The sequence below is a fragment of the Vidua macroura genome, chromosome 9 (genome assembly GCF_024509145.1).
Source record: "Vidua macroura isolate BioBank_ID:100142 chromosome 9, ASM2450914v1, whole genome shotgun sequence".
In the NCBI taxonomy this organism is placed as follows: Eukaryota; Metazoa; Chordata; class Aves; order Passeriformes; family Viduidae; genus Vidua; species Vidua macroura.
In genome coordinates, this window is record NC_071579.1 from 9890763 (window position 1) to 9913791 (window position 23029).

At 38.8% G+C, this 23029-nt stretch overlaps 1 protein-coding gene across 1 annotated transcript in view; it reads right to left on the reverse strand.

Moving 5' to 3' along the window:
* Positions 1-23029, reverse strand: part of KCNT2 (potassium sodium-activated channel subfamily T member 2) — a 115445-nt gene continuing 92416 nt past the window's right edge. Inside the window, exons 24-30 of the mRNA XM_053985768.1 lie at positions 19814-19925; positions 16095-16196; positions 13325-13408; positions 11989-12117; positions 5473-5773; positions 3558-3642; positions 1-3214 (exon numbers count right to left, since the gene is read on the reverse strand). Of these exons, the coding sequence (XP_053841743.1) occupies positions 3103-3214; positions 3558-3642; positions 5473-5773; positions 11989-12117; positions 13325-13408; positions 16095-16196; positions 19814-19925 (925 nt within the window). The 3' untranslated portion in view covers positions 1-3102. The remainder of the gene's footprint in view (positions 3215-3557; positions 3643-5472; positions 5774-11988; positions 12118-13324; positions 13409-16094; positions 16197-19813; positions 19926-23029) is intronic.

A 23029-nucleotide genomic window follows, 5' to 3' on the forward strand; every position in this document is an offset into this window, starting at 1 on the left:
TGCCATTGAAAGAGTTCTTGTGACTTTTTTATTGCAGACTAGGTAACACATTTTCATAGGTAGGTCTGGCTTTGCTGGAAATTCCCTTGAGAATGAAGCAATTAATATCAGCTAGCACTTCCCTCTCTGGGTCTGTGACTCTGGATACCAAACTGCTTGGGCTGTACTAAGGCAGTGCTGGGGAAGAGGGCCATCTTTGGGCTGTTGATAGAAGTGAGCCAGGAGGAAAATACATACAGTCAGCACAGATAGAAATAATCCTTTTTTCACAGCTCCACATTTCTCTCTCTACTGAGTGAACTGTTGCCTGCTCAAACTCCTCTGATCAACAGTCATTTGACCCTGCTCATGCTAGAACTTCATCATCCCTTCTCCAGCACTGAGCCTTGGGACTCCTGTTCCTCAGTCTGGTCTCCAGTCCAGTTAGGCTTGTGTTACATTTCTGATAATCATGATGAGAAAGAAGTGTGTGAACATAAGATTGCCTGTGGGATGACCATTAAAGAATCACCTCCCTGGCCACTGAGGGACTGTGCATACTGTCTCGTTCAGGGTTAATGTAGTGGTGTTTAGGCTGGTCTGGGAAGATTGAAATCCCACTAGAATGCAGTCTGTCTGTGAAGATATTCCAGAGGAAGCAAACCTGTTTTGCTTTCAACATGAAAGACAGCATTATTCTGAATGGCTGAACTTTGTGGTACATTATTCATGGGTTATTAGAACTTCTGCTTCATCAGAAGCTGTTGTTAGTTTTTACTACCTTGCTTGTGTTCCAGCAGATTTTGAAGAGAACTGTGTGGTTCACAAAGATTGCTTTGCATTCATTTTAGGGACCCCAAGTGTCTCCAGATGTCTTTGTGTTTGCTTTAGCAAATCATCTGGGGCTAATGAGCAATTAGAAATTCATTAAGCCTGGAGAAATACCAGGTCACATTAGATGCCACTATTCCAATCTAGCTGAGCAGCAATTCTGCTGAGTTAAGTGGGCAAATGGACACACCTGACTGCTTGTTTCTGCTGCTTTATGGGCTGTTAAATGTGAGGACTCAAGCCCTTGCTATGGATCCATTTGGCAGAGAGTCCTTAAATCAGTGGTGTGTGCTATACACACACAGGGAATCCTGTGAACTGTGACTCAGGCTAAAAGCAGAGTATCCAGCTTACCTACTGGAGGATAGCTGTGGCTCTGGAAGCCTCTCTGCCTCCTTGAGACTCCATTAGAGAAGCCTTCAGTATGCAACAACAAATCCTAATATTTTGGAATGAACATTTTTAAGAAACTTGTATTTTTTAAAAAAATATTCAACTGGAATAGAGTCTTCTCCCTGAAGGTATTAAAAATAGAAAAGTTATTCACACTGCACATGCAAACTCTTCTGGGTAACTTCTGTGACAGGTCTTGGACAAGATCCTGTACCATATACTGTTTCTTTGTCTTTCTGAAATAATGTAGACTTCAGTCTGTGCAGCTGTTTCAATTCTTTGTTTCCCACAGTGCGCATTTGAAATACTTTATCTGTGAATAAACTAGTGAATGAGTCAAGTGTGGAAAAGCACTGAACAATAATGGACTCTAAGCAGAACCACTGAACTGTTAAACCTTGGAATCATTAAGAGGAAGGCAGGAAGTAAAAGCAGATTTGCTGTCATTCCTAATATGAATGTGACTTGATTTCAATATCCTTCAACACTGATAAACACGCTCACATCCAGGAGTTGCTTACTGGGCAACTTGGTTGTGGTTTCTGTTTCAGAAATAGAATGTACTTCTACCAGTTAATATAGAATAGAATAGAAACTGTTTTGACTGGGTTTTTTTTTCTTTTTACAAATAGGACATCAAGGGAGGTCAGATAATAATATTTTTTTTCCATATTAGACTACCTGCAAAATTACTTGGTTCTATGTGGACACTTTTAACAGAAGGAAGTTTAAAACCTCAAGTATGTTCTTCCCCGTTTGTGACAATGATCTTGGAAGATCATGGACAGACATGCTTAATTCTGTAGAAAGCTTGACCAATTGTAGTTGCTTCTTACTCAAGCAGATGCTTTCTTGTGTACATCAATGCTGAAGCAGAGGTTTTACATCCATAATGCTTTTTCACACTGTGTGGAATTACATTCATTTTGTGGAATGGGTTATAAATTTCTTCAATCTTCAATGAGATACATAATTTCATGTAAAAATGTATCACTTTTGGGTATTCAGGATGACTAGGCATGAAATGCTATGGACAAACTCTAGTTCTGGCATAGTCATGAAAATGTTAAGAGCTTGTTGTAGGAATCATTCCCTAGAGAGATGCTTTTACTTCTGTGTTATAATCTATTCAGGTTTCTATAGAAAAACCCACCAAGGTTCAAAGGCTTGTGTTTCACCTGAGCTACCACTGTATGCAGCTTCACACAGTAACTTCCCAGTTCTTTGACAGTGTTGGGAGGGCTGCCTGTGTGAGATGAGAAGGACTTTCCTGCAGCTGGGTTCTTCTTTCATTTATGTGTCTCAATCTCAACCTCTGCAGTGTGACCAGGTTGTGTCATTCACCTGATCTGTGTAAACCCAAGGAACAAAAACCCAGGTCCTGGAGGCTAAAATACAGGTACTGAAACTAATCTGTGCTAATAAAAATGGGCAACAGGCTAAGATTGAAAATGATTTCAAAGACTGAATTCTTGACACACAAAGCCTTATTTGCAGCTTTAAGTATTAACATATTTGCTACTACAAATCAGGCATTGTCTTTCTATGGGCATCAGATAATCTGATGTCGGTCAGAAGCTCAGTCACTGACATGCTGCCACCTAAATATGCTTAGGAGCATCTAAGCAAAACATGGTGGAATCTGACATTTGTTCATGTGGGTTAAATAGCAACAGGTGTCATCATTCTGTTAGGCTGACAAAGTTCAACTACCACACTGAACAGACCTGACAATCCCTGAAATCAGAGTTTCTAGGCACCACATTTCTGCATTTGGTCACTTACCCACTGTCACTTTGTTTCCAAAATCTGAATAAAATATACCACTCAGTTTGCAAAATGGTTAGTGGAAACAACCTGTGTATAAAACTGTCTCTGAATTTTGTGGTGAGTTACATATCAAAGTTGTGTCTCCTCCCTGGTGTCTTGTCCCAGTGTATTGCAGAAGCTGTTCTTTCGGCTGGGTCCAGCATTTGGAACATAAGTCAATGGATCGGGTCGGATCAGGTATCTACAAAAAGAAATCACAGCTGTTACTAAAACAACGTGCTGCAAGCCAGGGAAGTGCATACAGTTGTAATGTTGGAAAGACCTGAGCAAGACTTAGACTTACTTTGAAGGAGCTTAGTTTAGTTCCTGTGGTAGCATTGGTTATATTTTTTTTTTTTTATTTAAAATACAGAGTAAGAGGAGGATGACAAGTTAAGAACATTACAAATATATGTATTATATATTTATATGTGTATTTTAAGTATATACATATGTAGTATAATTTGGTGTTACTTTAAATAGAAGTCTCCTTTTTTTTTTCTGCAGGTCTTGTGACTATTTTTTATGTATGTGCTTTAACTTACACTATATCATTCAGCTCTAATCTTGTATCTGGAGAAGGGTTGATCAGGATGTAGGAAAGGGTGTTCTGATGATCATTCATTTCATCTAGAGGACAGGGGGAAAAAAGTACCAAGTAAATTACATTTACAAATGTATTGTGAGAAGCATTACTTCTGACGTTAATTTCACGAAAGTTCATAGAGCTGCAAAAAAGTGTCTGGTGTCAGAGTGATTTCAAATAAGTTTAGCAATTTCTTTTCAACTGTACTCATAGTGAAACTACCTGACATTACAATCTTTTGAGTTATCAGCTGTAAAACCATCCTGTTTTCTAATGTTTTAAAAATCTTCTGGTTTTTTTCAGTCATAGCAATTAGAATGTAACCCAATTTCAGTGTGATTTACCAATCTGTCCTTCAGCTTAGGTAAGTTTCTGGTGAGCAGGGACTCCTGTGCTTGGCTGGCATCAAGTTCAAATGATGACCAAGTTTAAATGCAGGTGTATGGCATTCTCATCCATTTCCAGATTTGGTCAATATAAACCTTTTTTCCCCTTTTTCTATTTATCTAGGTAGCACATCCCTTTTATCATTTGTGCCAAGGGCTTGAAATGTGAAGGCTATATAAATTGAAATTGGTATGTCTCTTGCATTTTTAACTGTTCTCCTAATGATGGGTTGAAAGGCTGATAATTTTTATTTTTAAGGTTTAAGCTACACTTTGTAGCTGCCATTGCAATATCTTATGTATAATTTTCTCTTGGCAAACTCCTTGGGCTGCTGCAGTGAGACTGGTTTTAATCTTATCAGACTAAAGAGGAGAAGCAAAAGGAGAGGCAGTGCTTCTGTGTTTAATCTTCTTTAGCTTTTTAGGAAAACTTATAACTCAGACTCAGATAAATGTAATCAGATAAAGCATTTAACTATCAAGATTTTGCTGCTTTGTAGATGGTATCTAATAGTCCTAAATTTGAGTAACGAAATGAATATTTACTTTTGGCTTTTAACTAGGATTTGAAAAAAAAGCAGGAATGCATCAAAGTTTTCTTGTTATTAATAGAAATATGAATTAAATTTACATAACATTTTTCTGTTTGATCAAATATTATTGTGGCCTGTGAAGCCCCTGAATCTTTCTGCAGAGAGTTGTATAGAAGCATCTAAGAAAGAAGACATAGAAATTATTCAGATGGAATATGGAATAAAGAGCCTGTATTTACATATCTAGAAATTCCTGGTGTTTCTAGAAAATTAGAACCTATAATCCTGGAGTTTCCACCCAACATTCTACAGGGAGAAGGCCAGAGAAAGGCAACCTAGGCAGCTGTGGTGCATTTGTTAAAAAGTGTTACAGAACTCTTGTCCATAGCTTAAAAAACCCCAAAACAATCCTACAAACTAAAAAGCAACCTGACATCAGCCTTGCTGGAGAATGATTTGATGGATAAAAATGGCATCTAAAGACCTAGTGAAATATGCTTTCTAAAAATGACTTTCATATGATAACTTGGCATTATTTTTGAAAATTGTGGGGAAAATGCAATATCCCTCACATATAAACAGCTCCCCACCTTGCCATATGAGTGAACTTCACAACAGCCCTATCTTCATCTTTATTTCAAGAGCTTTGTGGAAATATGGTGCAGCAGTTCAGTGACTGGTGAATGTTTATAAATTCAGCATGCACATATCAGCTATTAAATATAAATGTGACTGACATGCTGCCTTGTGAGCCTTCCATCTCAGCATAGGAATGGGTGATAAAACCACTCCAAGTTACTCTTGGTAAATTAAAACCAAACAACCCCAACCTAAACCATGAAAACAAAAAGCACTATCATAAACTCAGTATTTTGGTTTTGGCTCCATAATTTCTTACAAATAAGTCCACCTTGCACCATGCTAATGTTGCTATTGAAGTACTGTATAGTGGTACCGTATCCTGCTGGAGAAAGGCCCAGGTGCTTCATTCTGTTCTTCACGAGTTCAGCGAGCTCCTGCCTTTCTGACCTCCTGTAGAGGTTCATCCTCTGCTGGTTGATCTTCTCAGCAGTTTTAGCAGAGTGCCTGGGGGCCCTCCTGCTCAGGCGCCGTGCCCACTGCATGCTCTTCCTCCGCAGCAGCGGGTGGTCGGACTGGTCGCTGGACGTTGAGTTCCGGTGATTACCGCGGCAGCTGAACTGGTCTTTGGTGTCTTTGGTGTCCTCCCATTCCTCCACGCTGATGGAGATTTGAGACTTGAAAGGAAAAGGACAAGAGAGATGAAGGGCTGTATGAGATGGAAGCAGATGAAGATGTTCTCTCCTCTTTCCGACAGTGCAGCTGGACATGGGGTTTGGCTGCAATGGAGCTGAGGGGATTCAGCTCTTTGTACTTAGCAAGTGTTCCTGAGCTGGGCACCCTTTACTAGACTTTGACTTTTCACGTAAAAAGCTCATTTATAATATAAATACTTTTAGCAAGTGCAAAAGCAGATGAGTGTTATTTTCTGCCCAATTGCACTGTGATTCTGAGAAGAGCAAATTCAGCCTTCTGATATTGCCCTTCCTGGATCTAGGAATCAGTTCTGAATGACTTTCTTCCCATTCTGCATATTTTCAGAAATCTAAGTTGTGTAACTGCTTTTTACATGTGTGTTGTGGATTCATTCAGTAATGGTTCAACTTTGGCTGCACTGTTTTCAGTACTCTCTTATGACCACAGGTAGAACATGCCTGTTAACCGTGTCTCAAATTCACAGCTCTTCCTGACCTTCCAGCATGCACGAAATTGCTTCAGTGTGATTCAGGGCACCTCTTGTGAAAGCAGTGATTGATTCCTACCATAAAGAACAGTGATATTACTCATGTAGAGACAATCCCCCCCATAATTAAGAGCCAAAATCTGTTGCTCTGTTGCTGTGTTTTCCTTATGCCACCCAAGTAAGACCAATGTATGTGCATGTACAAGTACTGAAGTAACACAGGTGGATGGACTACAGGTGCACTTCTAACATACAAAAGTTCCTAGAGAACATAAGAGGAAACACTTCAAAAGAGAACTTTTGTTAAGATAAATGGTTTGAATATGTGTTTTAGATTTAATGAGTAGTTTAATTTAGTTGCAAAACAACTTCCTTAGCAATCCTGAGTTCCTCTTGTGCTATTTGAATGTCTTTTATTGACATAAGTCAAAGTCCTTGATGGTGTCAGTACAAGCACATTACCAAGTTACTGGTAACAGATTTCAATGTGGTGAGTGTTTAAAATAAATACATGAAGTATAAAACAAAGATGATGTAAATGAACAGGCTAAGTTTGTGTGAATCCCCTCAGAACATGCTGGTAGTGATCAGTGACTAAACCACATTTAACAGAGGAGCTTCTGAATGTCCTTTTTCCACTTCATGCCTCCTTTTCCATTTCATGTTATGAAATCTGAAAGCAAGATTCTGTTGACCTCATCAGTGCTGAATGCAACATTTCTGTAAGAGGCTCACCACAGAATCTGTGAGGTTTCTGGGGTCCATAAAACAGTATTTTATATGAGTAAGCTGGATACAGTGTGAAAGATACTTGTATTTTTCACTTTTACACAGACTAGGTTTTATCTGTGTAAAATAAAAAAGCAACAAACAATCCCAATCAACCAGCACAACAATCAAACTCCATAATTAAAAAGAACACTACAGATGTTTATCTTGTAGCACTTCAAGTAAAATCACATTTTTAATATTCTAGACTAGGATTTTGCAATAAGCCTCAAGTAAAGACCAGCTAATTTATTGAGGCTCTTCAGCTTAGTCTGCAATAGAAAAGGGATTTCTTTTTTTTTTTTAACAACCTGATTTTTTGAAGTTTTGCTACTGACTCTGCTGATGTTAGGGAAGAACAGAGAACCTGGATCCTTTTGAACAGGAATGCAATTTGATTTTGTTGTTTGTTAGACTGTCATTTTGGGTTTGTGTGCATTTTACAGCAAAGACTAAGGCAGGTAGAGTACATTCCATAGGAAAAGGTGCTACTTATGGGTAGGAAGGAGGTATTTGTTATGAACAAATCTGATACAGGCTGAGTCTAGAGGATGGTCTTGTTTTGCCTTTCTTCCTGCCTGCACTGGCAGCTTTCCTTGTCAAGCTCGTGACAAAACAAATAACCAGACATGCTGACAGCAGTAGGGTAAAGGCAGAGACCACTCATCATCACTACAGGAGGTAAGTCACTACAGGAGGGTAAGTCACTTTTTGAGCCAGAGATTAAATGGGACAGACCAAGTGAAAGAACAAGTTTTTTTTGTTTCTGTGGATCTGTAAATCCTTAGCTTGAAGTTCTGAAACACTGGCATAGGTGAGAGCTGAAAGCATAAAGGAAGGTGCTAAAGCTAAATATTTACTTCAGCAAAGATGAAGTTTTTATCGTGCCTGTTGAGAAAGCTGTGCAGAATGGCTCTTTGCTGTACACAAGATGAAAAAATTCAACTTTAAAGACAAAGCAAAACCAAAACCCAAACTGTCTTTCAAAAGCAGCACAAAAGTGTGTCTGCCGGTGGCAGCTGTTAAACAGAAAGATAAAACTCCAGTGCAAAGTACTTCTCTGTGTCCCCCTCTGTCTTAACCAGCCTTGAACTTCATTTAAAAATTCTTTCATAACTGTCATTGCTTTGAGGCTTGATTGTTTCCATTGAATTTCATTTTCTTGTTCCACAACAGGTAGATCTGTTGCATGAGAAGCATAACTGATGACCTGGTGTCACTCCTGTGCCACACAGTGAAGAAACACTTGCCTTTAAACCCTTGGTTTTGTTTCCTTTTTGTTTTTTAAAGGCAGGTTCCTGTCTCACATATCCCACTGTGTGCCCTGAAGGGTGTGATTGCTCACTTGTGCTGCCAGACAGCTGTGACCTACTCAGGCATGGTGTTCTAATAGAATGTTTCATGCCCTAAAATCTAAACATTAGGCTGGTCAACATTTGGCAGGAATGGGAATGTAGTCACAGACACACCAGTGTGCATATTTGAGATGACGGTGATTGAGATATATGTGGTGATACCACCAAACACCAATTAACTTTAGATTTTTGCTCCCTTGCCTTGCTGCTCCCTGGAAGCTGTGTGTAAAACGTGAAATAGTTTGAAGGTGTAGTTTCATCTGTTCCATTCTGAAGCAGTGCCTTATTTTTACCTTATTGCAAGTTCTATACTAACTAAATTTTACTGCTCTGCCTACCAAAAATGCTACTGTCATCCAGGGCTCTTAGAAATGCTTTTGTGCTCCAAAAGCTGCCTAAACCATTGCTAAGTACAGCCACATTTTCCTTTTGTGATAAACGTGGGGAGTTTGCTCCACTAGCATTTAATGTATGTAAGCTTAAGGCTTTTACCAGATGATCTTTTCACTGTAAAGATGATTTGTTACCTTCAGAATTCAACAAGAGAAGGCCCAAAAGGAACCAGAATTCCACTGGGCTTCTCTGAAATTCCATCTGTCAGCTTTCAGATTTTAGCAAGCTGTTTGTGTCCAGAACAAGGTTGCTTTAAGATCCATTTACTCAAGGATGATCCATTGCACAGTTCCATTTTCTCTGAGGATTTCACTCCCACAATTGAACCTAATGTACAGTTTCTGGCTGTAGTTCTGCTATTTCTTCATAGCAGCCTGTATGGGACTGTGTTTTGGATTTGTGATGATAATGTTAATAATGGGGATGTTTTCATTACTGCTGAGTGGTGCTTACACCGAGCCAAGGCATTTTCTGCTTCGCACCCACCCCAGCAGCAAGTGGGCTGGGGAGAGCACAGGAAGTTGGGAGGGGACACAGCCAGGACACACCTGATCCCAAATGATCAAAGTGATATCCCTTCTCCAGGGTGCTTTGCTCTGCAGGAACAGCTGCAGGAAGATGAAGGAATGAGATGCTTGATGGAGCCCTGCTTTACTGGAGATGGCCAAACACCCCCTGCCCATCAGAAGTGAGCAAACTCTTTGCTTTGCTTTCCCACACAGCTTTTACTTAAGTTATCAAACTGCCTTTACCTGAACCCAAGAGTTCTCCCTTTCAGCCTCTCAGTTTTCTCCCCATCCTGCCTTGGGGGCAGCAAGCAAGCCAGCAGCTGTGTGGGGCTTGCTTCAACCAGGACACCCAGAAACAGGCAGGCAATAAGCAAATACTTACTTGTGAAGCCATTTCTTGTGACTGACAAAAGAAGGGGAAAAAGAAAACAAAAGACAATTTAAACAGAAGTGAATCTAAAGAAACAAATATGGACTATTAAACAGGAGCCACAGAAAAGCAGCCATACAGGTAATGAAAAAAAGATTTTTTTATCTCTTTTTATATTTTTTGAGTGTAGTGGAAATGGTTTGGGTCATAGGTGTGATAGTCATGGAGAGGCAGGCTAGATTAACTTTTTGTTTAGTTACTGGGTCACTGAAAACTTGTTTTATTTTTAAAGAAGTTGTAAGTATCTGTCAGTGAAGTGAGAGCTTCTCATTTGCATAGTGAAAAAGGAAGTGCCAAAGGATAAATTGTACATATTAAATATTAATATTGGCATATTTTGTCCTCATGACTCAAGTTACCTGTATTATTACCTCACAGCATCCAGGTATGTGCAGTACAAATTTAGCTTCTTATGTCTGTTTAAACTCAAATTGAATATCATGTTGAAGGTTCTCTTGAGTTACAAACCTTCAAATTCATGGTTAGTAGTTCATAGTTCCTGAATAAAAAGAGTGAACTACTTTTCTCTTATTTCCATTTTGAAGATCTTACCCAACAACATTCTTCTGGCTTAATGTATTGAAAAGCCAAAATGATAACCCATGCTAATATTTCATTAGTGAAATAAGTAAAAATTTCCTTTAACTTCAAAATAAACACTTTGCAGAAAGATTAGGGCACAGCACCTCTGTGTTTGTAGGTCTCTATCCATAAAGGCCATAGATGCAGAGCAAGATGTTGCTCTTTTGTATTCTGGGGAAGAGGTAGGTGAGGGGAGATTTCCCTGTCCCTCCCTAGAGGGGAAAGGTTGTACAAATTCTGACTGACTAAACAAGAAATTGCACAAGTATTTGTGTGGAAATACCACTGGAGGTCTGCATTCAGAGTCTTCAGCTTAAAAAGACCAACAACCGCTTTTTCTTCACTTAATAAAGGAGGAGTGCCATTCTTCCACATTTCTCCAACACCTGACAATTTGAAAACTTACCTAGGAGGTTTCTCCAGCCTCCCTTCCTTAAGCCTCTACCTGATTTAACTCAAATTCTTTATGAGATTAGCTGTGAAGGTTGATAGGAAGTAATAGCAGAACTCTTCATTCTCTTTTGGACCTGAAGTTAAAGAGCCAGCCCTGAATGTGAGAATAAAGCATTGCCACGAATTTTATCTTATCCTTATTTAATGAATTCTTAAAATCTGCTATGTCCTCTGTTTTGTGGAAAGCTGTGACAGACCTTTTTTTCATATTAGCAGTGAGGCTGACTACATTCTTCTCCAAGGAATGATTTTGATGGATTATGTTAAGGCTCCTATAGTTCAAAAGACATTATTGCAGTGACCAGAGCCCACTGGCTAAGCTGTAAAAGCCACCTGCAGAGAAAGTGATGGTCCACAAAGAGATATACCCATGAACTGGGTGGAATCTTGCACAGCTTTTTATCACTTTTTTATAAAATTAACTTCAGCTGAATGTACTTCCTCAAGAGCAAATTTTACCATTAAGCATTATATGGCCAAATGTTTTGTAATATTTTTCTGAAATATGGAAAAGAAGATATAAACTACCTATCTTGGAAATTAGTTTAAACTATGTCTGAGTATTTCAGAAGAAAGGAGAGTTGTAGCTCACTGTTGTATTTTAAAGCCATGGTCTAATGAGATGGCAGTACTAATGGTCGTGTAAACAAATGGATAATGCATGACAGAAATCAAAGCTGCCCAAACAAAAAAAGCATGTTAAATAGTCAGGAAACAGTAATTTTGCCATTTTTTTATAAACAGAGAAATGCAGAAATGTACACATTTATGTGGCAAACACAGAAATACATATATAAAATATTAGCACTGTTTGGCAGCTAAATTTAGAAGATCCCACAATACTTTGAATAACACTAACTAGAAATGAGCAACAAGAGAATGAATTAGAAAGTCACGTGAGCAGGGAAATGCCACCTGTTTTGAGACACAGGGCTGGCATTGTTGGCAAAGGGCCAGAGGGCCTGGTTAAGGGTTTGGCACAAACACTGCTGTTAGTGAGCACAGTGCAGAGCTCACTCCTGGCCGTGCCCAGCTGCCCTTGGCTCCCATCCATCCATTCCCAGGAGGCGAGCACAGGAACCAAAGGCCAGGTGTCCACTGGCTCTGGGCACTGCTGGAGCCTGGGGCTCAGCCTGCGTTACTGTGAGCAGCCAGGTGTCAGCAGAGGCCTCGTGCACCCTGCAGTCAAACCCACAGGAAAGCACGGTGGCTGACCCACCTCAGATGTTGTGAGCTTCTGGGATTCTGTCCTGTAGACTCCAATGGGAATGTCTCCTGTAGAGGAACAAAGCTTCTGATACAGTCTGGCATATGTCCTAATCCACAGATCCTCTTCTGTGATTTTCATCTGAGCAAATAATAATAGGGAGGACTTTTAACTCTTGAGGGTTTATCACTTTTTCATTATGCAACTCATGAAAAAAAAATAAAAACTAAACACTAGCTGGTAATTATCCCATTGTAGTGTTTCACCTTTGCCCTACAACAAATCTGCAACTTCCATTGCGTTTGTCAGACTGTTTCTTTTGCTTTCTCCCTGTTTAGAAGACATTGTAGTGGAAGCAGTTTAGCATTATGAACTTCTGGTCTTGGTTTAAGATTACTTAAAATTTACATGGCAGCCTTCACCCAGTGTCTATTTTTGACTAGAATATAAATGAATAAACTAAATATGGTCAGCAGTAAGAAACTGGTGCAGACAAATTGGAGTGCATGAGTATTTTTAATTTTAATTTTGTCCACAGACTGCAGGCTGAATATGTGGGGAGGAAGTAATACACTAAGCATAAGTGGCATAAGAAGTCTTACATGAAGCTCACTCACTTCATTACTACCTTTATTTCGAGATGTACGAGTTCCTTTTTAGAAATTCAATTGTACTTTCAAGTCTTCTTACATTCACTGTAATGAAGCTTAATGACTGACCAAGAAATATGTAATTTTTATTTAAACAACTTTTTTAAACCATCATTGATACCTTCCTGCCATTCTTTATAGATCCCCAAAAGCAACTTGTAAATGACTCCATTTGTAGTGATCTGTTTGCTACCCAGAGTATAATAGGTGTGGGAGAAAGCAGAAAGGTGGGGTTTATTTTAGCAAAACTTCAGCTGTGTAAGTTTTTATGTGTGTATATACACAGTTAAATTGCTTTGGGGAATACTGACATGTTTAATTACAAGATGACTTTTGAACTCCTAGTCATTTAATACATCTGATCTTTATGTAAAAACTATTTAATTTTTAAACTGGTTGCTGAACTGCCATTGCTATTTCATATAAAATGCAGTATTCCTGTGTTTTCCTGACTTTCCAGTTTTCTGCTGAATAGAATGCATTGTGTTTTCTTGGGGAGATTGTTTTTTGCTATGGAACTAAAAATGGGTATGTTTTCTGTTTAATTTCCTCATCTTCTCCCTGATGAAAAAGGAAACAGATGGCCTTCCTTGAACTTTCACAAAAGGAAAAGCCATACAAAGAAAGTTGAAGTCTTTTCCAGACAGTACAGAACCTTCTCTAGAACTCTGTACTATTTTTTTTTTTAAATAACTTACAGAACAAAGAAACCCAGATCCTGGTGTGGTGTCAAGTCCCAGCAGAAGTCTTGTGATAGAAATCATATAATCTTTCACAAATGACTGCAAGATTTTTTAACAAGAGAGACAGAAAAGAAAGAAAAAAGCTTTAATGAACAGAGGAGTAGGCAACCATTAGCACTATGTATGACTTTCAAAGGAATTATACATCTGTGTTTACAGTCCATCTCTTTAAATATCCTAATGACTGTAGGAATACCTATCCCTTTCTTTTGGCTGAATTTACATATATAAAGTAAGTTTTCCTAAATTGGCTCTGCATGTGCATGCAATGAAGGTACAAGATTCAGCAGACTAAGGCATAACAAGGCACGGGAAAAGCAAAGATGGATGTGTCAGTGGAGTGAGGTGTTAGCCCTACGAGGTGTGAAATTATAATGAACTCTTCTGTGCAAAAGAAACTCTGGCAGATGTTAGATGGCTCTGCAGTCCTCACTGCATCCCTCTGAGGTGGCACTGCTATCATTTTATTCAAATGAGTAATCTGAAGGGTTTTAAAGGGTTGATATGCCTATGTTGCTCTGCTGAACATTGTGTTGCTATTGGTTAAAAGGCAGAAATTAAGTTTAGTATAGAAGTGTAGACAAAGGCCAGGAATGGCCATTAGATCAGCTGAAATCACAAATATTTCTCCTCCTGGGTTGGGCTGCTGAAATGAGAGGCCCATGGGGTGCTCTTCTAGTTGTGGCTGAGCTGTTCTTTGCCACCTGTACTCAGGTGTAGCAGGGCAGCATTGCAGTCCTTGGAACGCAGCGCACACTGTAGCTCTGCTGGCTTCATGTAAAAGAGGTTTTCACAAAGAAATAGCCCACAAAGGTATCACAGAAATCCTTTAGAGCTATAGAACCTGGATTTGTTCAAACTCAGATGCTAGCTGGATTTCATTTGATACATAATGATTCAACTATTTTAATTTTTGTACTGGCAGTATCCCAGTCATGATGGGCTAAATGCCAAGGAGCATCTCAAGTAAAATTTGTTTGCAAATTAAACATGTTTGTTATCTCGGCGGCATCATTTCTGTCATGGGATTTTCATTAGATTAACAAGTTTATTCATCAGGATTTGCAAGACCAAGTTTTCATTTTTCAGTTACTGTCCTAAAGTTAATTCAAAGGCTTTTCTTTCAGCCTATAATGGGAAGCATCAGCTGAACCCTGATGTTCCCCCATGTCATTTGCTATGTTTCTTGCAGAAGAAAAAGACAGAAAATGGGACCATGAAAAAGCACAAAGAGCTGCTGTTATAGAATTTCTAACTTGGAGTAAGAATTGTAATTCTAGAAAAATGACAATTCACTTATGAGCAGTAGCAGTTCAAAGGAAGGACAGGTGGAATTAAAGTGTGAATGAGCATGTGAGGCCTTTTGTTTTAAACACTTTGTGGTGAATGGTGTTACTCTGTCAAGTCATTGCATGATTATTCATGCCTAGGAGCAAATATAAAATATTGAAGTTACCTAAGTGCTGGCAAGAGCTGTTGATGATTGACAGATCTGTTTCTATATATGTGTCTTTGGTATTTTTACTTCTTTTTATTGTGGTATGTGATGCTGATATTCTGGGGCATGATTATGAAGATGTTTTATATGCAAATGCATTTCTTTCAAGAACTTTAAAATATGTATGTCCATATACATGACTAGTTTATATATTAATGGCTTCTTGAGAAAAATTTAGCTCCAGGAATTTTTCTATTTATGTTGGATTTGCCTTCAGGAAATTTATTTGGAAGTAGAATTGAGATAAAAGAACACCCTTCATGCCCCAAATTACCAAGTAAATCCATTTCCCTGCAAGGATGTTTTCCACCTGAGTACTAAAGCATCCACAGGCTATCCCCAGGTAGAGGCAAGGCAGGAGGCTGCTCAGGTGAGCAGATGTTGTGGGCCATGGTGGTGTTCCTGCTTATGTTGTGTGCCTTGATCCTTGCAGGGCGGTGCTGCTCCTTGGGCATCCTGGTGTGTCAGAGTGTGCAGAAACATGGGCACTGCTGAAGAGTGAGCAATATTGACCTATATTCCACCCTGAAACTAGCAACTACTGCCTCCATTTGCCATGACTGTATTTTCTGATATTTTTTCTTGTCAACTCTCTGAAGGTGTGCTCTTTCCTGATTCTCACTGTCATCACTACTTCCTGGATTCTGAGCCACAAGGTTGAACTGCTGCCTGTTCTTCCCCCACTGTGTCTTTGCAACCACTGAATGCATTTCTTGCAAGGGCAAGCATGCCTTACTTTACAGTGTAATGACAGGACCTCTGCAGGTCTAGTCAACATGAGTAAGAGGAGAATACCCTGTGAAGTAATTGAGGCCTTTATCAGCAAATGCAGACGACTAATAAATTACATATTAAAGTAATTCTGTTCCTTTCGGTTAGGGATATGATGTGTGGGAATGGGCACTGCGTTTTTTATTGCAGAGTACAAGCATTATTATTCTGTATAATCTGTAATTTATGTAGGTCTTATCAAAGCTATTTGACTGTGGAGAGGTACATTAATAGTATCACATTATCTAACATTGGATTTTGTGCAGTCACAGGGTGATTTTGGGATTGATAACTGAACTAAGACGTCAAGCATGCTCCATTGTCTTTTGTCATTGATTGCTCCCAGTATAGACACACTTTAATGGATCCTATGGCAGAAAATAGGGTCATCTAGCAATTAAGCACAATAAAATGGATGGCAATATTTGTGTTAAGTCACATTACTGTTCATAGTACCTGATAAAGCAGTGTGTCCAACATGCTGATGCTGAAAACTCTGCCAGCAGCAAAGGGCAGTCGAAACATAAACGCCAGATTAGATCCCTTCTCCCGCTCTTTCTGTTAAGGAATTAAAACACAGAAAACATTTTCAATGCTGGTTTTGGAAGGACTGTAACAAAAACATGAAATAGATAAAGTGTAAAATCCCTTTACTCTCAACATAGTTTCTTCCTACAAGTATGCAGCATCTTTGTTCAATAGGTACAGGTTTTCAGGTTGAAATACATTGATCAATGTATATGTTGTTTCAGTCATCACATCTCAAACTGCATGGGCATATTCCACCAGATCAGTTTTAAAAAGATGGAGGGATATCAACTGTGCTTAGCTCCTGTTAACCTGCTCCAATTCCTTGATGCTGACAGTGGGCTGTCATCCTGGGGCAGGAAGTCTCCTAGGAACAGGAAACATGAACAGAATCTGGTACAAAAGGGAAGAAATGGCACAGGGGCCAGTCAGTGCCCTGGTGTTGCTGGCCACACTTTCTGGTACCGACCAGGATGCCACTTGCCTTGTGGCCACTTGGACACATGCTGGCTCAGGCTGTCAACCAGCACCCCCATCCTTGAGCAGCTTTCCAGCCACTCTGTCCCCTCCTGCAGCACTGCAGGAGGTGATTGTGACCCAAGGGCAGGACCCAGCCCTTGGCTTTGCTGACTCTCGTATGACTGGACCAGGCTGGTTTAGTTTCCTTCCATCTCTTCTACAGCCTTGCTTTTCTTTTATTCTTGCTTCAAAGGGATTTGTGAGAAATATAATCCTATTTTCTAGGAAAGAACAAATTAATTTTCTGGTGTTGATATGGAACAACTTCCTAAAAATCTGTCAGTTTAACAGTCAAATTTGTGTGCTAATTGCTTGTACAATTTTAGAATTTATGTAAATTGTTAGAGATCTATGTAAAATAAGACACCAATAATAAGAGGTACCAATCTCTTTTTATAACTCCTATGTCATTATTGTTTTTTATTACTTAACGTTAATTCAAATCTGCTTAATACCTGAATTATATTAAAGAAGAAAAAATGGAGACAGGAAATAGGAGGCCCCATCCTGAAAGTTACAAAAGCAGCCTGGCTGTGTGTAAATCACTGCAAATATACTGGGCCACAAAATCACAGGATTGGGTTTGATTAAAAGATATATAAACTTGTACTTATTTCAAAATGATCACTTACAGCTTTAGAATTTTTATCAATAACACCTGCAATATTTACTTGGGAAAAAAACCACAGCAAACTGAAGTCTGAATCCTATCCAAAGCACTACAAACCCTTTCATTCAAGAAAGAGGGAGTGGTTACCTCATTTTTTTTCCTTATGCAAGACAAATGAGAACGCAGATGTCAAGTTTAGTGTGGGTATTTTTCCTTTTCTCTCTTGTATAAAGGCCACTGCTTTCTCCTATGTCAGTGCTGAGTTTACTGTCAGATTTATTTATCTCTAAAATGAGAAAAGTTGCAGCTGCAACAGCAGATGGACATCTGATTTGTGTCTCTGTCTTCTGCAGCCCATTAGGTTAAAAAGCCAATTTTGCAAGTGTGTTTCACTGCTACCTCAAGGCAACTTGCCTGACATTCTCAGTCTTTCTGAAAATGAGACACTTAATGCAGAAATAACAAGCAACTGTATGTTTGACTGCTTTAGGTAATTTTTACTGGAGTTTTTAATTGCCTTTCATCTTGCATGAGGGAGTTCTGAAACATCAAATGAACTACAGCACCACCTGTGAAGTTCTCCCTGCAAATGTTAAGATGAAGTGACTGGGAAATATTAACAGCAGGCAACTACAAGAGCAATGAAGAAAATATTCTTTCTTTAAGTTAATTTATCTACCTCTGTTTCAGCAGAGCATAGTTTAGATAGGAAGTTCATTAAATGCTCAGCTTCCAACCTATCTTCATAACTTTTGCACAATACATTATTAAGATAGTCAAGAAGTTAAAATATTTTTAAGTATTTCCAGAATATTTGCTTGAAAAATTAAGAAGCCTATGTAAGCTAAAAATCCTGGTTTCACTGCATTGAAGTAGACAGCCCACAGAGAATTCCAGAATCCAACTGGAATCAGATTAAGGGAATATGTTAACAAATAATTTCAAAATCCTGTCAGTCACAGTACACCAAGACATTAAGTTTGGTTGAAACACAGTGTTGAAGGCCCCAGCCAGATGTTGGCCCTGGTTGTCCTGAAAGATTCCAGCCAGCTGTAGCTTCATGGATCCTTCATGGATTTACCACGGAGGGAGGAAGTGGAGGAGCCACAGGTGCAAACCTTAAAGGGTAGTGGGGGTGGCATTATCCCAGCAAAGCTGAGCCTCCTGCTGCAAACAGCTCCTCTCTTTTGTCTGGTTTCCTCACAGCTCTCCAGGCTATGTCTCTGTCAGAACACCACCTAACCAAGCCTTCATGCAAAAATAACAGGTCACTAAAGGCCACCCAGATATTTACATCCTGTGGTCGATGTGTTAAGTATGTTATTCAACTGGGTAAAAGATTTATGTCTCATCCTTATCCTCTCATCCACACAGGCTGAATTTTTGCAGCATTCAAAGAATGTAAGAAACCAGACTGGGAAGGTAAATTCCTATGGAAAGGCTCTTTTCAATGAAGTATATATTAAAATTACGTACGTGAACATTGTACAGTAAATAGTGAACTCTGAAATCCCCAAAATTTAGGAAATTTACGGTACAACTAGGAAATGGAAACTACATGTTAAATCTGTATAATGGTAATGATTTTGGCATGAATTCACGTTCACCAAGGTACGTAAGGTATCCGAGGTGCACCAGCTGGGAGGGTACATGAGAAAACCCAGCAATCAGACTGATTGATAGACTGATGGGGAGAAAGAAAAGAATGTAGTGAAGGATTTCTGCCCTTGAAGACTGTCACAGTGATATTATTTGTCTCTCACAAACTCAGAATGTGGTGGGTAGGTCATATCACCAGGGAAGATTTATGAGAAAGAAGATCGTCCTTGAATTTAGAGACGTAAACAGATGCGCACAGCATTACTTCCTATGCTCCACCTGTTTGAAGTAACAGTATTTTGAACAAGCAGATTAACTTCATCTCCACACAGCCACAGTTCCACAATTTGAAAGTGCCAAATATACATATAGAATATGAAGGTTTTAGCTAACATTTAAGTAGTGTTGCTGTCCCGCTCATAATTCTGACAGAGAACAATTATTGTTCTCAAACTGTCCCATTAATGCCAACATCTCCCATGGATACACAGAAATGTATACAGAAGACACAATTATAATGCCTTTAAAATGAAGAGGAATTAAAAAATACATTATAATAAAAGCTGTATGTTTTAAGCATTTAGTCAGTTAAAAGATGTTCCATGTTAATTGCCTGTGTCAGCCTCTTGGACAACTACATTAGCTCTAAATATTTAATTATCCAAAAATATTTCATTTTCCTTGAGCAAATTCCACCAGAGAGTTGGTTGACTTATATTATATTGTAAAATTATTAAATCAAAATGAACTTTATTCTTAAATGAGGGCAGATTTTTGAAAAAAAATTATCTTTTACGGTAACTACAACCATAAATCATTTCACTGTTTCCACTTGTTTTGAAATCTTTGTTACAAAATCAGAAAAAGTAATAAAAACATAACATTTAAACTGAGGGTGGGGGGAGGCAAATCTCCTTACCTTTTCCAATTTGGACAGAGCAAGAGAATAGCAGTCTTTGGCTCTGAACTGCATGAATCTCATGTTGGCTGGGTGAGTTAGTTCTGTGATAATGCTTAGGCTGGAGAACAACCTGCGTTTCAAAAGAATGTCATGGTTATACTTCTAATTATAAGGCTCTACATAAAGCTACAGCTTGTGCTTGTCTCCATGTTTTTAATGAAGTCTCTGAAACTGTGGTGGGTCTGGGCCCAGTGAAATGCTGGTCCAACAGCAGAGGAAACTGCAACACATTCTCTGTAGAATTCACCAAGAAGCACACTGAGCTCACAAAATACTTAAATGCTAGAAAAAAACAATTTCATATTCATTTCAGGTTTTATTTAATGATTGGTACAATAACACAAATCTGTAGGAAACAACAAAAAATGCAAAAGTTTAAAGCTTGTACTTAGTACCTGGTTGCATGTAAAGTATGACTGATTTATGTACCCTTCCAGTTGGTTTTTCTTTCTTGAGGTCTGTTTGTATGCTGTGACTACAGTCTGAGCAATATAGATGAAAAGTGACACTTGTGGGAGTTGCTGAGAAAATGTATGTTTATGTATACTTATGTTCTCACTTTGAAATATTTACATATACAAAATATTTATAACTTAACACCAATTCAGGCTTCCAGTAACTAAAAGCAGCGAAGAAAGCTCAACTGTGAACTGGCTGAATTACACAGATTTTCAAGCAGCAGACTCAAGAGCCCCTCTTCAGCACTTAGGGCTCCAAGAAACAGAAAGAAAATCATAGTTTACACTATTTAAATACTAAACAAGTTGGAATAGAACACATATTATTATTTAAATATTTCCTCTGCAGATTTCTGTCAGAAGATGAGATGTACATTTGTAGCCTCTTTCACTGATCCTGAGGCTACTTGTCTACACTTAGCAATAGGTAATTGTAGTACTAATTACATCACTGATGTGGCTTCTGTCTCACTTTTCATGGAAGCAGCATTTGGTAAGTTAGTGGACAGAAATGGAATTCAAGGCACCCTTTTGCAAGTCTTGTCCTTTTCCCTCACCTTTGCAGGGGGAAACCCCACTGAAATGGCAATTCTAGCAAAGCCTAAATGTGGGGAAATGTATATCCAGACTATCTGCCAATATGTGTTAATCCCACATAGTCTTTGAAAACTAACACTACAAAATTCAGAATTAGGAGTAATAGGAAATTAAAAGCTGATCTCATGATAAAATATACACAGGAGATAAAAATGCAGGCTGCTGTGTTTCTCTTAAAGATGGTTTTGTTTATCACCAAGACATGAAAACAGATCTGTATTAGGAAATCAGTTTCAAAATTGGTATTGCTAAAATATTTTACTTACAAGTGCCTTTTAGCTGAATTAGGGGAAATTGCTCTCCAGGAAGTCAGGGAGAGATTGCATCTTGCCCTGGGTGTAAGGCACTCTGCCTGCCAGTTTTTAGCACTGGAGCAGGCTCCTCCTGGGCAAAGATCCCTCTCTTCTACCCCATTCTAGTAAGAAAGGACTGAATGGGGAAGAGAAAGCCCCCACCATCCTGATGGAAGGCATGGCTTGCCATTGAATTCATATTTGGAAATCAGACAAGCAAGAGAGACGTGTAGTTCTTTCCCAAACCACAGTGATAGACCCAGAAAATAATGCAATGCCATCATAGTACCTCATTTGGTTTATCTCTAAATTGGTGATGACAGCTAGATACCAACCAAAACACTGACCTGCTATGTGTACTGCTGGCAACAGGCTTCCTGCAGGATTTGAAACACAGCCTTTAAGAGGTTAACTAGTAAAACTTTATAGTGGTTCAGACCTACTGCCTGAGGAAATGTGCTGTTTTTCTGAGGTGGGCTCACACCTGTCTACAGGAACTCAGTGGTTGGCTTCCTATTTAATTTTAAAAAGTGAAAAGCATCTTAAGGTATAGTCCAAGACTATTGGTTTCTGCTTTTATTTTTAAGCTGTGATAACCTGCTCTTTCTTAGCTGTGTTACAGCTTTAATTGGGATGGCACAGCTTCTAGCCCTAAAGGTGCTAATAATAACCCTGTTCTTACAATCAATGCCTCTGCCTTCCAGGGTGGGGAGCACACTCTTGGGGCAAAGCAGGATTGCTAATTTATGTAAATCAGGGAATAATGACACAACCGGTATATGAGAACTGCCAGCCTGGGCTGAAGAGCCTGGGTGACTGCAGCCCTCTCACAGGGCTTTTCCAGGCCTGAGTAACATCAGGGCTGTTTAGATCAGCCTGCACCCTCTGAACAGTTTCACCTGGTGAGACCAAAGTGCAATCTTTGTCAATGATGTCATATTACTGAAAACAGCATATTAAATCCAGGGGTTTAAAATCCCTCTTTAACACTACAGTTGGTGTTGAGTGCTCTTGCTCTCTACCATGTCCAGTCTTTTCTTCATTACTTTCTGATATTATTAGGTATTCGTAAGTAATGAAAAAGCTTTCAATATATTTTAAAAGTCATTTAGAAAACTGTTTAATTTAGTGCAATGAATGTAGTTTATTCCGTAGAACAGGTAAATGCCTCTATCTTATGCCTCTTCCCAAAGCTTACTTATTTCTACAACTTTGACATAATACAAAAATGCAGTGAAATTATTATATGTGTTCTAGGGGAAAAAAAAAACAACAAATTTATTCTATACACTATTTGTGAAAGTTTACAAAGTTTTATGAAAAAGCGTTGTTATGTCTTAAACCAAGGTATTTATTTTAATTTACCTTGATTGTAAGTATGCAGTGTTAAAACAGTACTGAACCAGACAGAGTTTGTACACGAGTTAAAGCTGCCATCTAGTTGCAAACAGTGTGCAAGACAACTGAAGGAGTGTACAGTAACCTCTAATGGCATACCTATCGTATGTAATTTCTCTTTTACAAAGTAGAACACAACTAGGAAAAAAACAATTGGACTTACTTTTACAAGTCTTGCTTATGATACTCCTTTTTCCATGTGGGGGTAAACTGTATTTCAGAAAAACTGATGTGTGTCAAAAACCTCAGCGAGTGCCTTAGCACTGTATGGTTAGGAGTAGATCTGAGTGATGCACAGATAAAAGTTCAATTATAGTTTCAACCCCAATTTCATAGGTGTGAGTGTGAATCACACACCTGTGCAAGTATCAGGTACCAATTCAGAAACTGAAATGTTAGAAAAAGACAGAATTAATGTTTCTTGTGCA